The sequence below is a fragment of the Indicator indicator genome, chromosome 32 (assembly GCF_027791375.1).
Source record: "Indicator indicator isolate 239-I01 chromosome 32, UM_Iind_1.1, whole genome shotgun sequence".
Classification (NCBI taxonomy): Eukaryota; Metazoa; Chordata; class Aves; order Piciformes; family Indicatoridae; genus Indicator; species Indicator indicator.
Genome location: NC_072041.1, coordinates 7168580 through 7184134, shown reverse-complemented (window position 1 = coordinate 7184134; position 15555 = coordinate 7168580). Strand labels below are relative to the sequence as shown.

The window sequence follows — 15555 nt, the reverse complement described above, 5'->3', positions numbered from 1 at the left end:
ATGAGCAGAGGGCTGGAGCTGCTCTGCTCTGAGGACAGACTGAGAGAGTTGGGGTTGTGCAGTCTGGAGAAGAGAAGGCTCCCAGGAGACCTTTTTGTGGCCTTCCAGGATCTGAAGAGGGCTCCAAGAATGCTGGGGAGGGACTTTTGAGGGTGTCAGGGAATGATAGGACTGGGGGGAATGGAGCAAAACTAGAAATGGGGAGATTCAAATTGGATGTTAGGAAGAAATTCTTCCCCATGAGGGTGGTGAGAGACTGGCAGAGGTTGCCCAGGGAGGTGGTGGAAGCCTCATCCCTGGAGATTTTTGCAGCCAGGCTGGATGTGGCTGTGAGCAACCTGCTGTGGTGTGAGGTGTCCCTGCCCATGGCAGGGGGGTTGGGACTGGCTGAGCCTTGAGCTCCCTTCCACCCCTGACAATTCTCTGATTCCATGACCCGATTCCTCCACCGTAAGAAACCCGCAAGGACGACTCCTTTTTTAGGAGTTAACAATTTAATTACTAGACTTTCCCTCTTTAAAAACAACCCCTAAGCTGCTCAGGGGGCAGATCAGTAAGAGTTAAGTGCTGTGTGAGGCTGGAGCGGGGAAGCCACTCTGTGCATTGAGGATCAGTAGTAGCGGCGCTGGGCCAGGAGAAGGTGTCGGGGCCAGGAGAAGGTGTCAGGGCCTGGAGAAGGTATCACCACCAGGAGAAGGCAGCAGCAGCAGCCCCAGGAGAAGGTTTCAGGCCCAGGAGCAGGCACCCTCACTGCATGTAGGCGTAGCGCCAGTCCTTCAGGGGCACGTGTGTCTCCTTGACGGCCTGGGGGGACGTCCAGCGCAGGATGTAGTGGGGACCCCCAGGTTTGTCATTGGTGCCTGGAGCAGAAGGAAAGGCAAGCAAGCACTGGTGAGCAGGAGATGGAGGAGAGGGGGACTCACAGATTGGAAGGGACCCTCAAAGGTCGGCTTGTCAACCCACCCCTCCAGGCAGCAGGGACACCTCCAACTGCAGGCTGCTCAGGGCCATGTCAAGTCTCATCCTGAATGTCTCCAGGGATGGGGACTCAACCCTGTGCCAGTGTCTCACCGCCCTCATGGTGAAAAACTTCCTCCTACCATCCAGTCTGAATCTCCCCCTTCCTAGTTTTGCTCCATCCCCCCCCCCAGTCCTATCGCTCCCTGACACCCTCCAAAGTCCCCCCCCAGCTTCCTTGTAGCCCCCTTCAGATCCTGGAAGACCACAAGAAGGTCTCCTGGGAGCCTTTTCTTCTCCAAACTGAACCACCCCAACTCTCTCACAGTCTGTCCTCATGGGAGATGTGCTCCAGCCCTGTTCCAGTGTCTCACCCCCCTCCTTGTGCAGAACTTCCTCCTGATGTCCAACCTAAATCACCCCTGCTCCAGTTTCAAACCATTGCCCCTGGTCCTATCCCCACAGCCCCTTCTGAACAGTCCCTCCCCAACCTTCCTGTAGGTCCCCTTCAGATATTGAAACGCAGTTCTAAGGTCTCCCTGGAGCCTTGTCCTCTCCAACTCTCTCAGCCTGTGCTTGTAGAAGGGGTGCTCCAGCCCTCTGATCATCTTTATGGCCTCCTCTGGCCCCTCTCCATCAGGTCCATGTCCTTTCTGTGTGTGGTCCCATAGCAGGACACAGCCCTGCAGGTGAGGTGTCCCCAGAGCAGAGGGCAGGATCCTCTCTCTCCATCTCTGGCCACACTGCTTTGGATGCAGCCCAGGCTGCCCTTGGCCTTCTGGGCTGCCAGTGCCCATTGCTGGCTCCTGTCCAGCTTCTCCCCCTGCAGCACCCCCAAGTCCTTTTCTGCAGGGCTCTCAATCTCATCATCCCCTGGCCTGGATCGATAGTGAGGATTGCCCCACCTGGGGTGCAGGGGATCCCATCCTCCCCTAGGGGGCAGGGAATCCACCTCCCCTAGGAGGAAGGGAATCCACCTCACCCTAGGGAACAGGGAATCCACCTCCCCTAGGAGGAAGGGAATCCACCTCACCCTAGGGAACAGGGGATCCACCTCCCCTAGGAGGAAGGGAATCCACCTCACCCTAGGGAGCAGAGGATCCACCTTCCCCTAGGGTGCAGGGGATCAACCTAGGGTGCAGGAATCAACCCAGGGGCAGGTGCTGAGGGCACACAGCTCATCACAGAGCCACACAGCTGAACGGCAGCCCCAGCCCCAGGCTTTGGGTCTCACCTGAGATGCGTGAGCCTCCGAAGGGCTGCTGAGCCACCACAGCCCCTGTGGACTTATCATTGATGTAGAAGTTGCCAGCTGCATGGCGCAGAAGGCTCCTGGCTTCCTTGATGATCCTCCTGAGGGGGCACAGAAGGAGCTGTGACCATGACACCACCACAGAAAACCTCCTGCAGAGGCCTCTGTGGTGCAGAAAAAGCCTCTCTGTGTTTCTCTGCTCCCAGCTGCAGGTTTGCTCAAAGCAGCCTGGAAGAGGTTGTGCATAGAGGGAGCTTCATCAAATCCTCCCAGTGTTGCTTCCTTCCAGTTTTTGTTCCTCTTTTTAAGTTTTCTTGTCATAAATTGAAGGGGATTTTAACTTAAGGATGAGGCCTCTTTGAGGTCACACTGCTCTTAGCCCTCCTGCTGCTTGAGGGGGCTGGGGAGGCATCAAAGCATTGCCTCTGGGGTAGTTTCACACCCAAAAAGAAAAGCAATTTGGGGCTGAAAAGCCACTTTAGAGGCATCCCCTCCCCTCCTCCTCAGTGGGAAGAGGGCTATAAGCAGCATGAGCTTTGGGGGAAGTGCTCTCTCCCCTCCTCACCACACAGCACAGGGCTCTGGAGAGAGCTGGAAGGTTCATCCCAAGAAAGGGAAGAGCTTTTGTGGTGCCTGGGGATGGATTCCTTTCTGCAGGGGGGGACCTCTTACTTCTCCTGGGCGAAGAGCGCCCCCGTGAGGCCATAGGGTGTGGTGGTGTCGATCAGCTCCAGCACCTCCTTGTACTTCTTCTCAGGGTACACATACACGGTCAGGATAGGGCCAAAAATCTCCTGGGCAGCCGAAAAAATAAGAAAGAATTCAACGAGGAGAGCCTCCAAAAGGAAGCGTTGGGTGCTGCAGCACCCAGATAGCTAAGAGGGAGAGCTGGAGAGGGACTTTTGTCACTACAGGACAAGGGGTTATGGTTTAAAGGGGAAGAAACTGGATTTAGATGAGAAAGCAGGAGGAAATTCTTCTCCATGGGAATGGGGAGACACTGGAACAGGTTGCCCAGGGAAGTTGTGAATGTCCCCTCCCTGGGGGTGTTCAAAGCCAGGCTGGATGAGACCTTGAGCAAGCTGGGCTGGTGGGAGGTGTCCCTGCCCATGGCAAAGGGCTGGAACTGGATGAGCTTTAAGGTCCCTTCCAACCCAACCTATTGTATACCATGATGAACAGAACATCCTTGCACTGGTCAATTCCTCTCCACACATCCAATGGACACCTCAGGAGGAGGATCTACTGCCTCTTTAGCTCCTTTTCCTGCTGCCTCAGATTCAAAGAATGGTTTGGGTTAGAAGGGACCTTTAAGACCATCCAGTTCCAACCCCTTGCCATGGGCAGGGACACCTCCCACCAGCCCAGGTTGCTCAAGGCTTCATCCAACCTGGCCTTGAGCACCTCCAGGGAAGGAAGCATCTACAACCTCCTTGGGCAACCTGTTCCAGTGTCTCCTTACTTACTGTAAAGAACCTCCCCACAAGCTGCCACCTCACCTCTTTCATGATGGGGTCCTGTGGGTCTTTGCTCTCCACGATGCAGGGCTCGACGAAGTACCCAACACTGTCATCACAACCTCCTCCTGCCAGGATGGTGAGGTTGGGAGAACTCTTGGCATGTTCCAGCCACTTCTTGATCCTGGCAAAAGACTGGCAAAAGGAAATAATTATAAATGAGGATGGGTTTGGGGGGGGTCCTGAAGGCAGGTTTGGACAATCCCTCTCAGGGCTCGGCTGCTCTTCGTGTTCTTCTAGCTCAAAAGAAGGCTTGGGGGCTGGAAAGACAGCCCTGGGCACTCTAAACCTTACATCTGTGCCAGGGGAGGTTAAGGTTGGACATGAAGAACAATTTCCTCACTTCAAGTGTGGTCAGGGATTGGCACAGGCTGCCCAGGGAGGTGGTGGAGTCTCCAGTCCCAGGAGGTGTTCAAGCAACCTGTGGTCATGGCACTTGGGGACGTGGTTTAGTGGCCATGGTGGTGTTGGGCTGATGATTGGACTCCATGATCTTGGAGGCCTTTTCCAACCTAAACAATCCTCTGATTCTATCTGAGCAAATTTCTCAGCAAAATAAACCACTTTTGAAGAGGGGCAATGACTGAGCCATCAAATACTCCAAGGAGGGATGCAAAGAAGGCTGAAAATCAGCTCTGACTATTCACTGACTGCTGTAAGCAATCAAACCCACTTAACCCAACACCCAACCCAAGCCTGGTGGTCTTCCCTTCTCACACCAACAGAACCAGGAGGGGCTGAGCTCACCTTGTCATCAATCACTGCAGAGAAAAAGGTCCCAAAGTCCTGGGTGGGCTGCGGGGAAGCAGAAAGGGAGCAAAGTGAGGATGCAGCCAGCCAAAACCCCCCCAAAAAACCAAAGTCTGAGGTTAGGAGGAGCTGAAATGCCCCAAATTCCATCCACCCAACCCAAGGACTCTGTGGAGAGTACAAGTGACTCCCTTTTCAATGAGCCTGCAGTGTTTAGCCCTGCTCCTTCCTGCAGGCTCTGGCTAGGAGTTCGTTTCTAATCACTCCTCTACCCCACCCCCCAAAAAAAAAAACCACCACCAAATTTAACAAAATAAATAAATAAAGACGAAGAGGGGGAAGAGGGGAGCAGGCGGGGGGTGTGCCCAGAGAGGGTCCGTGGTGGGGAGAAGCAGCAAATAGAGAGAAAAAAAAAAAAAAAAAAAAAAGGCTGGGTTCAATAGGAATTAGCAGCCAGTTACCGCAGTCTCTAATCCCATCAACCACCCGCTGAGCCGCAAAGCCCTTCCAGCAGCCCGGCAGCTCCGCTCACGTCTCCCACTTTGATCTTCCTGTGCTCCTCCAGCAGCTTCTCTTTGATCTGGGGCCACAGCGAGTCCGGGGCGTAGAGGCGGGAGCAGGCGGAGCACTTCTGGCCGCCGTACTCGAAGGCGGAGCGCAGGGTCCCGTTCACGGCGCTGCCCACCTCGGCCGAGCTGTGCACCAGGTGGAAGTTCTTCCCCCCGCACTCTGACGTTAGCCACAGGAGTTGGGGAAGGAAAAAAAAAAAAAAGGGTGTCAGGGATGGGAGCACCTTCCAAAGGTGTAAATCTGCTTCTCTAGAGGCTTTCAAGAGCTGGCTGGATGTGTTTGTGGAGTCTAAGAATGGGTTGGGTTGGAAGGGGTCTTAAAGGTTAGCTGGTTGCAACCACCTGGGTATGGGCAGGGAACACCAAGCACCAGCCCAGGTTGCTCAAGGATTAATCCAAGCTGGCTTTGAACACCTCCAGGGAGGGGGCAGCCACAGCCTGCCTGGGCAACCTGTTCCTGTGTCTCACCAGCCTCACTCTATAAAGAATTTCTTCCTAATCTCCAGTCTGAATCTGCCCTTCTCAAGCTTCAATCTGTTCCTTCTCATCCTACCCTTTCTACAAGCCCTTGCAGAAAGTCCCTTCCTGGCTTTGTTGTGGAATATCATGGAATCATGGAATTGGTTGGGTTGGAAAAGAGCACTAAGAGCTCTAAGAGCATCCAGTCCAACCATCAACCCAACACCACCATGGCCACTAAACCATGTCCTCTGTGCCATCTCCACACATTTCTTGAACACCTCCAGGGATGGGGACTCCACCACCTCCCTGGGCAACCTGTTCCAGTGTCTCCCCACCCTCACTAGAAAGAATTTCCTCCTAATCTCCAGTCTAAATCTGCCCTACTGGGACTAAACCATGGCCCTCACCACCACGTCTCTGTCTCTTTTAAACACTTCCAGGCATGGGGATCCAACCACCTGCCTGGGCAGCTTGGGCCAGTCTTTGAGAACCCTTTCACTGAAGAAGTTTCTTCTCATGTCCAACCTAAACCTCCCCTGGTGCAACCTGAGGCCATTTTCTGTTATCCCTGTCCCACGTTCTCTGAGAAAGAGACCAATGCCCACCTGGTTCCAACCTCTTTTCAGGGAGTTGTAGAGAGCCAGAAGTCTCTCCTCAGCCTCATCTTCTTTTGTTTCTCCCCAGGCAGAAGAGAAACTGTCCTCCCACCAGTGCATGGCACAAAAAAAGGCAGAAGAAGAGGCAGTTACCTCCAGCCAGGCGTGGGAAATTGCGGTAGCGATCCAAGTTTTCAGCCACCTGCTTCCAGAGCCTCTTGAAAGTCCTGGGAGAGAAAGGAGGAGCTGGTTAGTGTGCTCTGGCCTTTACAGAAGTGGAAGAGATGTGTCCTGCTGAAGGGGACCTCAGCAAACCCCTCTGTCCATCCCCAAAAGAAGGGACACCTCCAAGCAGCTGGTTGAGAATGAGACCCCAAAGCAATGGGATCACAGGATCACAGAAACATTCAGGTTGGGAAAGAGCCTCAGGATCACCAAGACCAACCCAGAACCCTACTCTACAAGATTCACCCCTAAACCATAGCCCCAAGCACCACATCCCAACCACCTTTAAACACAGCCAGGCTTGGAGACTGTACCACCTCCCTGGGCAGCACATTCCAATCCCTGACCACTCTTGCTGGGAAATTTTTTTTTCCTACTGTCCATAGAATCATAGAATCAACCAGGTTGGAGGAGAGCTCCAAGACCATCCAGTCCAACCCATCACTCAGCCCTATCCAATCACCAGACCATGGCACTAAGTGCCCCATCCAGGCTTTTCCTGGACATCTCCAGGGATGGCAACTCCACCACCTCCCTGGGCAGCACATCCCAATGGCAAATCCAGTCTAAACCTACCCAGTTGTAGCTTCAGGCCATTCCCTCTTGTTCCATCACTAATTACCTGGGAGAAGAGACCAGCACCAACCTCTCCACAACCTCCTTTCAGGGAGCTGTAGACAGCAATGAGGTCTCCTCTCAGCCTCCTCTTTTCCAAACTATCCATCCCCAGCTCCCTCAGTTGCTCCTCATCAGATTTATTCCCCAGGCCCTTCACAGCTTCCTTGCCCTCCTCTGCACTGCCTCCAGCACCTCCACATCTCTCTTGTATTGAGGTGCCCAGAACTGGACACAATACTTGAGGTTTGGCCTCCTCAGAGCTGAGTAGAAGGGGACAAACCCCTCCCTGCTCCTGCTGGAACCCCCCTGGGTTTAAAGATGAGGAACTGTTGCAAGTGTCACAGGGAAGCCCAGAGGAGCAAGCACCCAGCAGAAGTTCCTGGCCTCCTTTTCCCCCACCTCCTCTCCTTTCAATCCCTTACTGTGACAAACCTCTGGCTGCAAAAACAATAAAAATGCTAATGGGCTCCCCCCCAGGAGGCACAGCCACTAACACTAATTTATGAGCTTCCCACCTCTAAAGCCTACTGCTCAGCAGACCATGTCCCTCACCAGGGGAGGGAGGTGCCCAGGTTTAACAGCTTGTTATGGGCTGCCAGGGCCCTCAGCATCACCAGGACCTCCCTCCCCACCACCAGGTGTGGGCACAGCACAGCTCTGCCAACCTGTGTGGAGACTGTGTCACCCTGCCAGGACAGGGCAGGTCGTTAAACCCAAGTCACAGCACCCTGGGAGGCAGGGCAGGGTCACACACAGGTCTGTCTGTGGCTCCAATCAGACAATTGGGTTGGGTTGGGTTGGGTTGGAAAAGCTCTTTAAGTTCATCCAGTCCAACCCTTCTCTAACTCTGCCAAGGTTGAGGCTAAACCATGGCCCTCAGCACCACATCCGGGCAGCTCTGAAACCCCCCCAGGGGTGGGGATTCAACCACCTCCCTGGGCAGCCTGCTCCAGTCTTTGAGAACCCTTCCAGTGAAGAAGATTCTTCTGATGTTCCAACCTAAATCTCCCCATGAGGGTGGTAAGACACTGGCACAGGTTGCCCAAGGAGGTGGTGGAAGCCTCATCCCTGGAGGATTTTGCAGCCAGGCTGGATGTGGCTGTGAGCAACCTGCTGTGGTGTGAGGTGTCCCTGCCCATGGCAGGGGGGTTGGGACTGGCTGAGCCTCGAGGTCCCTTCCAACCCTGAAAATCTATAACCCTCGAGGTCCCTTCCACCCCTGACAATCTATGATCCTCGAGGTCCCTTCCAACCCTGACAATCTATGATCCTCGAGGTCCCTTCCACCCCTGACAATCTATAACCCTCGAGGTCCCTTCCAACCCTGACAATCTATGATCCTCGAGGTCCCTTCCAACCCTGACAATCTATGACCCTCGAGGTCCCTTCCAACCCTGACAATCTATGACCCTCGAGGTCCCTTCCAACCCTGACAGTCTATGATCCTCGAGGTCCCTTCCAACCCTGACAATCTATGATCCTCGAGGTCCCTTCCACCCCTGACAATCTATGACCCTCGAGGTCCCTTCCACCCCTGACAATCTATGACCCTCGAGGTCCCTTCCACCCCTGACAATCTATGATCCTCGAGGTCCCTTCCACCCCTGACAATCTATGATCCTCGAGGTCCCTTCCAACCCTGACAATCTATGATCCTCGAGGTCCCTTCCACCCCTGACAATCTATGATCCTCGAGGTCCCTTCATCCCCTGACAATCTATGATCCTCGAGGTCCCTTCCACCCCTGACAATCTATGATCCTCGAGGTCCCTTCCACCCCTGACAATCTATGATCCTTGAGGTCCCTTCCACCCCTGACAATCTATGATCCTCGAGGTCCCTTCCACCCCTGACAATCTATGATCCTCGAGGTCCCTTCCAACCCTGACAATCTATGACCCTCGAGGTCCCTTCCAACCCTAACAGCCCTATGAGCTCTTTTCCACCCTGTCTGATTCTGTGACTCTCTGATTCCATCCCTGCAGCCCGCAGGGGCGGGGGTCTGGCTGAGCTTGGAGGTCCCTTCCCCCCATCCCCTGCTGTGCCTCCCCCTGTTCCCAGGCAGCAGCTCCTGGCTGCCCTGCCCCACTCACGGCACGCTGCCGGTGAAGTTGATGCCGCAGAGGTGCTGGGAGCTGGTGATGGTGTCCCCAAACTCCGGCCCGGCCGCAGGCAGGAACTGCACCACGCTGGGAGGCAGCCCAGCCTCCAGCAGGATCTTGTAGACGGCGTAGCTGGAGAGCAGGGCGGTGTCACTGGGTTTCCACAGCACCACGTTTCCCTAGGGAGGGGTGGAAAAAACCAAAGGAGAAAGTCAGCACCTGGGGAAAAGCCCAAACTTGGGCATGGAGTCACAGAATGGGTTGGGAGGGACCTTCGAAATCAGGCAGTGCCAAGCCCCCTGCCATAGGCAGGGACACCTCCCACCAGCTCAGGTTGCTCAAGGACTCAGCCAGCCTGACCTTGAACACCTCCAGCCACAACCTCCCTGGGCAACCTGTTCCAGTGTCTCCCCACCCTCACTCTAAGGAATTTCTTCCTCATCTCCAGTCTCAATCCCCCCTCCTCCAGTTCAGAGCCACTATCCCTCAGCCTGTCACTCCTAGCCCTTGTCAAAAGTCCCTTCCCAGCTCTCTGTACCTCCCTTCAGGTGCTGGAAAGCTGCTCTAAGGTCTCCCTGGAGTCTTCTCTTCTGCAGGCTGAACAGCCCCAAATGTTTTAATGCTCTGGTGAAAACCTTTCCTGCAGCCTGCAGTGGATGGGGACAGAGCAGTGGCATTCTGGGGTGATCCCCACCTCCCCTGGACCCCAAGCACTGAATTCATAAAGGACTGTGACTGCCCTGCTCAGCTCAAGGCACAAAAATCCTCCCCTTTCACGCCCTCCCTTGCCAGGGACACAGAGTTTTGCCTTCCCTAAGAGGAGCCATGGAGCATGGAGCTGTTTTATGTCTCAGGAAATGGGCTTGGCACTGCCAAGCAATGTGCTTACCCCACCACGAGCACTGTTCCTCGCTGCCACCCAGCAGGTGGCTGTGCCAGCCCAGGCAGCGCAACAAAACCCTGCACCCATGTTAATGGTGCACAAGCAAACAAGGGCCTGGGTGCTAGCACGCTGCCAGGGGCACCCCACCCCTTTGGCTCTCTGCCACCATCCTCCCCTTGGCTCTGTGACCTTCCCTGTGTCACTGCCACGCCGCCTGGCCCCTGCCACACGTGACTGTGCCACAGGGTCACAGCCCCAGGGGAGCAGGAAAGGGATTTTCAGGCTCTGTCCCAATCAGGCACGTGCTTTCCAAGGAGCTGAGGTGCAGGCAAAGCTCCTTCCTGGGCCCTCCTAATCCTTCCACTCCCAATGGTGAGAGAACAAAACCAGGCTCTGCAAACCCTCCCCAGGAGGTGGGACACCTCACTGGGACCACAGCTGGAGACAGGCCTGGCATGCCAGCTACCAGTGGGGCACTGCTCCATTCCCAAGGAAATCCCACTCCTGACACTGCAATGGCATTAACCACGTTGATCTCTCCAGCTATTTAGGCAAGAGGAATGTTTAAATCCCCTGGGAAGTGCACTGCAGTGACTAAACACTGGGGAGCTAATTAATACCCACTTATTAAGCACCATTTGGGCCTAAATTTAATTGCAGGTACCACCTGCTGCTGAGCTTTTCAAGTCACTTGCTGATGCCTGGCTCCTTTTTGCCCCAGGTCCAGATCCAGGGGGATTTTATTGTGCTGCTGCAGCAGCCCAGCAGGAATGTCAAGGAGGAAGAGGTGGATGCCCACAACAGTTCACCCAGACCCACCAGCATAGGCTCACCCCATCCCAGTTGAGGTTCATCCCCTCTGAGATGACTTCATCACCAAATGCCCCAAAGCCAAGGACTTTCCTCGAGTCCTGGGGTGGGAGGAACACATCTCCCCCTCCCCCAGAAGCTTCCCAGCTCCACATCAGCTTCAACCTCTCCCTTTCTTCTCCCCACTCCTCCCTGGAACACATCCAGGGATGGTGACTGCACCACCTCCCTGGGCAGCCTGTTCCAATGCTGACCACTTTCACTCAAGAAAGAAATTTTTCCTCCCGTCCAACCTAAACCTCCCCTGGCACAATTTCAGGCCATAGGAGTGGTCCTATTGAACCCAGGTCCTATGCAGTCCAAGTGTGTCCTAGTCAATGGTACCAGAGAGGCCAAATTCACACCTTGTGGATCCCAGCTCAGGCAGGTGGCTGAATCCCCATCCCTGGAGGTGTTTCAAAGCCACACGGATGTGGTGCTGAGGGCCATGGTCGAGCCCCAGCCTTGGCAGAGTCAGAGACCCGGTTGGGCTGGATGACCTTAAAGGTCTTTTCCAACCAAAATGAATCTATAAACCATGGCTTCTGGAGAGGGTGGGTGCCCCTCCCAGCTTTTTCCTGGCCTGTCCTCTCCAGAAAGCCCAGCACAACACTCACCATCAGTGCTGGAGCCCCTGCCAGGTTGCCACCGATGGCAGTGAAGTTGAAGGGCGAGACGGCTGCCACGAACCCCTGCGGTGGGGAGAAGAAGAGGAGAGGAGCTGGTGGGAGCCTCCACCCAACAGCTCAGGATGAAAACAAGGGATCCCCCACCCTTCTCCTCACCTCCAGCCCCCTGTAGACCATGCTGTTGGTGCTGATGTCCACGCTGATGGGCTGGCTCTTCTCCAGCTCCAGGGCATACTTGGCGTTGAATCGGAAGAAGTCAATGAGCTCGGCAGCGGCGTCGATCTCCGCCTGGATCACAGTTTTACCCTGCCAGGAGAGGCCATGGCACACCAAGCACTGAGTGAGGGAGAGCCTGGGAAAGGGCAATGCAGCAGCCCTGAGCTGCAGCAGGGTGGCACAGAGCGTCTGGATGTGGTTTGTGGCTTGCCCGTCTCCCACGGAATGGTAGGGGTTGGAAAGGACCTTTGGAGATCATCCAGCCCAACCCCCCTGCCAAGGCAGGGTCACCTCTAGAGGAGGTCACACAGGAACATGACCAGGTGGGTTTGGAATGTCTCCAGAGGTGGAGACTCCACCAACCTCTCTGGGCATCCTGCTCCAGGGCTCCAGCACTCTTAAAAAACCTCCTCCTCGTGTTTAGATGGAACTTCCTATGTTCAAGTTCATGCCTGCTGCCCCTTGTCCTGTCGCTGGGCACCACTGACAGAAGCATGGTCCCACCCTCCTGACACCCACCCTTGAAGTATTGATGAGGTCCCACCTCAGTCTTCTCTTTTCCAGACTAAACAGCCCCAACTCTCTCATCACAGAGATGTCTCAGTTCCCTCAGCATCTTTGTGGCCCTTTGCTGTACCCTGTCCAGCATCCCCCTGTCCTTCTTGACCTGGGGAGCCCAGAACTGGACACAAGACCCCATGCTCACTCCCACAAGATGTGGCCTCCTGCAAGCCCCCATCCCACCCCATCTCCATTGCACCCTGGTCCGTGCTGGTGCCAGGGGACATCACATCCACTCCTGTTCCCCCACCACTCCTCAGTGCCTCTGAGGGAAAGCCAGGGCTGCTGGGGCATTTTGCAAGGGTGAACTCTGATAATCACAGCCCACCACATCAGCTGACACTTCATTTCTCCTTCTCAGAGCAGGAGCAGGAGCAGGATCAGTTTGTACCCCTCCAGCTATAAGCAATTCAACCATTACAGCCATTCCCGCTGCCAAAAAAAACCACCTTGGCAGCTTCTCCTGCCTTCCAGCTCCTCCAGTTCCCTCCCATTCCCTCCCAGCTCTCTGCTGGGTCAATCCCACAGCCCCATTACCTGCCCAATCATGGTTTTGGCCAGCACTTCTGCTCGCCTGGGGCCACTCAGCATGTCAGCTGCCTTCAGGAAGATCTGGGCTCGGTCCTGGACAGGTTTCAGGTCCCATTCCTTCCTGGCTGCCAAGGCAGCATTAATGGCTTTGTTAATGAGCTCCTGTGGAAGAGAAGGGGAAAGGCAGCACAGAAGAAGCACCACCAAGAGCCCTCACCAAGGCCATCCAGCACCAAGGCACCACCCACAGCAGCCACCTCCCCATCACAATCCCAAATTTGCAGGTCCTGGTAACGATTTGTTCCAGGATCCCTGGGAACTTGGGAAGCCAACAGTCAGCCCTGCAGCCACACTGCTGACAACCTGAGCAGGGATTTGCATTTCCTCAGCTTCTCATCAGCAAACTCCAAGCAATCTCGTGCCAGGAAGTAAGACTAAACCCAGGTGAAACCCTCCAGGAAACACAAAAGGAAGAGGGAGGGCAGTGAGGTGTGCTCACCTTGTCAGCATAGCAGTACTTGGCCACCTTGTGTGCATGATTGAATGGCTGAAAAGAGAAGAAAACCTTCCACAGTTACCAGCCCAAGAGACCTCTCTTCTGCCACATGCATCCTCCTGCTCCCTCCTCACTTCTTAAGGAAGTTCTCCCCCAACTCACCGACAGCTGGTACCGCACTGTTGACGTCCACACCTCCTCTCCCCCAACCACACAGGGGATGGCTTCTGTCTTGCCCTTCAGGTCAGCAAGAGCCTAAGAGGAGAAGGAGAGCAGTGTGGTGGGAGCTGCACACACAGAGCTCCACCAGCTTCCCCTCCTCCATCTCCCTCCATCCTCCCCACCAGCCCCAGGAGCAAAGGGAAACCCAGCAAGCAGCACTGGGTAAGGGATGCCTGCAGGCTGGAGGGACAGGACCTACAACTTCAACTGTCCCCAAAGGGAAAGAGCAGGTGCTGGGCAGGATGGAGTTTCCCCCACCCCAGGAAAGAGCCTGAAGCACAGGCAGGAGTTTAAAGACCCCCAGAAAAGAGCAGATACTGGGCAGAAGGGGGTAAGGGGGTTTACCCCACTCCAGGAAAGAGCCTGAAGCACAACCCAGGACTTTAAAGACTCCCACCAAATCCCAGTCCCCTGTGGAGGTACCTTCTGAAGCGCTGCTCGCTCAGGGCTCCCTGGTTTGAACTCCAGGATGGGCTCATTGGTCACCTCCAGGGCTGAACAGTGCTGCCATCTCCGCCTAGGAGAGGAACAAGACAGATGCTGAAATCCTCCCCCCCACCCCAGTTTCTTCCTTCCCTCCACACCCCAGCCTCCCAGCAACACGTGTGTCACTCCAGCAACACGTGTGTCATCCCTCACTGCCGTGCTCCCTGGCCAAACCAGCTCCACATGCCCAGGCACAGCACCCTGTCATCACCCCCGGGCTCCATCCTGCCAAATGATGATGCCAGAGCCGGAAATTGAGCCTGGACATATCCCCTCCAACCAGCTATCCCTTCTTCTTGCTAGGAAAAAGGTGCTGGAATGGGAATTTTTAAGGGACGAGATGCAGGAGCAAGCTGCAAATCGATTTGCTCTGCTCCAGCACCCTGGCAAAGTCCAGGGCATGGGGGCAAAAGCAGGCTCTGCCCACCCCGGGGAGTGGTTGGACCTTGGCAGCTTTGGGCTATACATTTCCCAACCCCTACTGAGCATTAAATTGCTCATCTCAGCAAAAAAAAAAAAAAAAAAAAGTGGAAAAGAAGGGAAAGAAGTACCTGCATGCAGTTGGCAGCAGGGAAAGGGGGCAGGAAGAGGTGAGGGAGAGCTGGAGTCAGCAAAAGGAAATGGAGAGCAAAGGGGATGCTGAGAGAAGGGACCCTCAAGACAAGGGACCCTCAAGACAAGGGACCCTCAGCCACAGTGACTCTCAGCTTCTAACAAGGGGATGCTCAAGCCAAGAGGTTGGCTGTAGCAGCAACCCTCAGCCAAGGGGACCCTCAAGCCAAGAGGGACCCTCAGCCTGCAGCAAAGGGACTAACAAGGGGACCCTCAGCCTGCAGCAAAGGAACTCTCTAGCAAGGGGACCCTCAGCCTGCAGCAAAGGGACTCTCTAGCAAGGGGACCCTCAACCTTCAGCAAAGGGACTCTCTAGCAAGGGGACCTTCAGCCTGCAGCAAAGGGACTCTCTAGCAAGGGGACCCTCAGCCTGCAGCAAAGGGACTCTCTAGCAAGGGGATCCTCAGCCTGCAGCAAAGGGACCCTCTAGCAAGGGGATCCTCAGCCTGCAGCAAAGGGACTCTCTAGCAAGGGGACCCTCAGCCTGCAGCAAAGGGACTCTCTAGCAAGGGGACCCTCAGCCTGCAGCAAAGGGACTCTCTAGCAAGGGGACCCTCAGCCTGCAGCAAAGGGACTCTCTAGCAAGGGACCCTCAGCTGCAAAGGACTCTAGCAAGGGGACCCTCAGCCTGCAGCAAAGGGACTCTAGCAAGGGACCTCACCTCAGCAAGGACTCAGCAGGGGACCCTCAGCCTGCAGCAAAGGGACTCTCTAGCAAGGGGACCCTCAGCCTGCAGCAAAGGGACCCTCTAGCAAGGGGATCCTCAGCCAAGGGGACGCTCAGCCTGCAGCAAAAGGACTCTCAAGCCAAGGGGACCGCACCCGCTGCTCTTCCACCCGCCACGCGTGGAAATGCTGCGAGATAGAGGGACCCGGGTGCAGTTCGGGGGACGGAGCTGGGAAGGGGGAGCGCAGGGGAGCTGAAGGGGCAGGGGAAGGGGTGAGGAAGGTCCCCCCGGCACTCACCCGCTGCCCCGCAGCCCCCTCAGCGCCCGCCACATCCCGGCCCCGCCGCGCTCCCCG

At 55.6% G+C, this 15555-nt stretch overlaps 1 protein-coding gene across 1 annotated transcript; it reads right to left on the bottom strand.

Moving 5' to 3' along the window:
* Positions 1 to 738: 738 nt before the first annotated feature.
* ALDH4A1 (aldehyde dehydrogenase 4 family member A1) lies at positions 739 to 15533 on the bottom strand. Its single transcript, XM_054394935.1, has 15 exons — positions 15499 to 15533; positions 13859 to 13952; positions 13376 to 13468; positions 13217 to 13264; positions 12724 to 12879; positions 11566 to 11715; positions 11398 to 11472; positions 9040 to 9227; positions 6257 to 6330; positions 5009 to 5205; positions 4474 to 4521; positions 3709 to 3861; positions 2882 to 3003; positions 2192 to 2310; positions 739 to 860 (listed from the first exon to the last, which is right to left on the bottom strand). Exons 1-15 carry the CDS (start codon positions 15531 to 15533, stop codon positions 748 to 750), a joined length of 1665 nt encoding a protein of 554 aa, XP_054250910.1. The 3' UTR covers positions 739 to 747.
* Between the last annotated feature and the right edge of the window lie 22 nt (positions 15534 to 15555).

Excerpts from the sequence above, each read along its gene's own strand:
- ALDH4A1 (XM_054394935.1), bottom strand. The coding sequence starts at position 15,533 with ATGTGGCGGGCGCTGAGGGGGCTGCGGGGCAGCGG. Across the intron at positions 13,953-15,498 it reads AGGGGGCTGCGGGGCAGCGG|GCGGAGATGGCAGCACTGTT; the intron begins GTGAGTGCCGGG and ends TTCCTCTCCTAG. Across the intron at positions 11,473-11,565 it reads TGGTCTACAGGGGGCTGGAG|GGGTTCGTGGCAGCCGTCTC; the intron begins GTGAGGAGAAGG and ends TCCCCACCGCAG.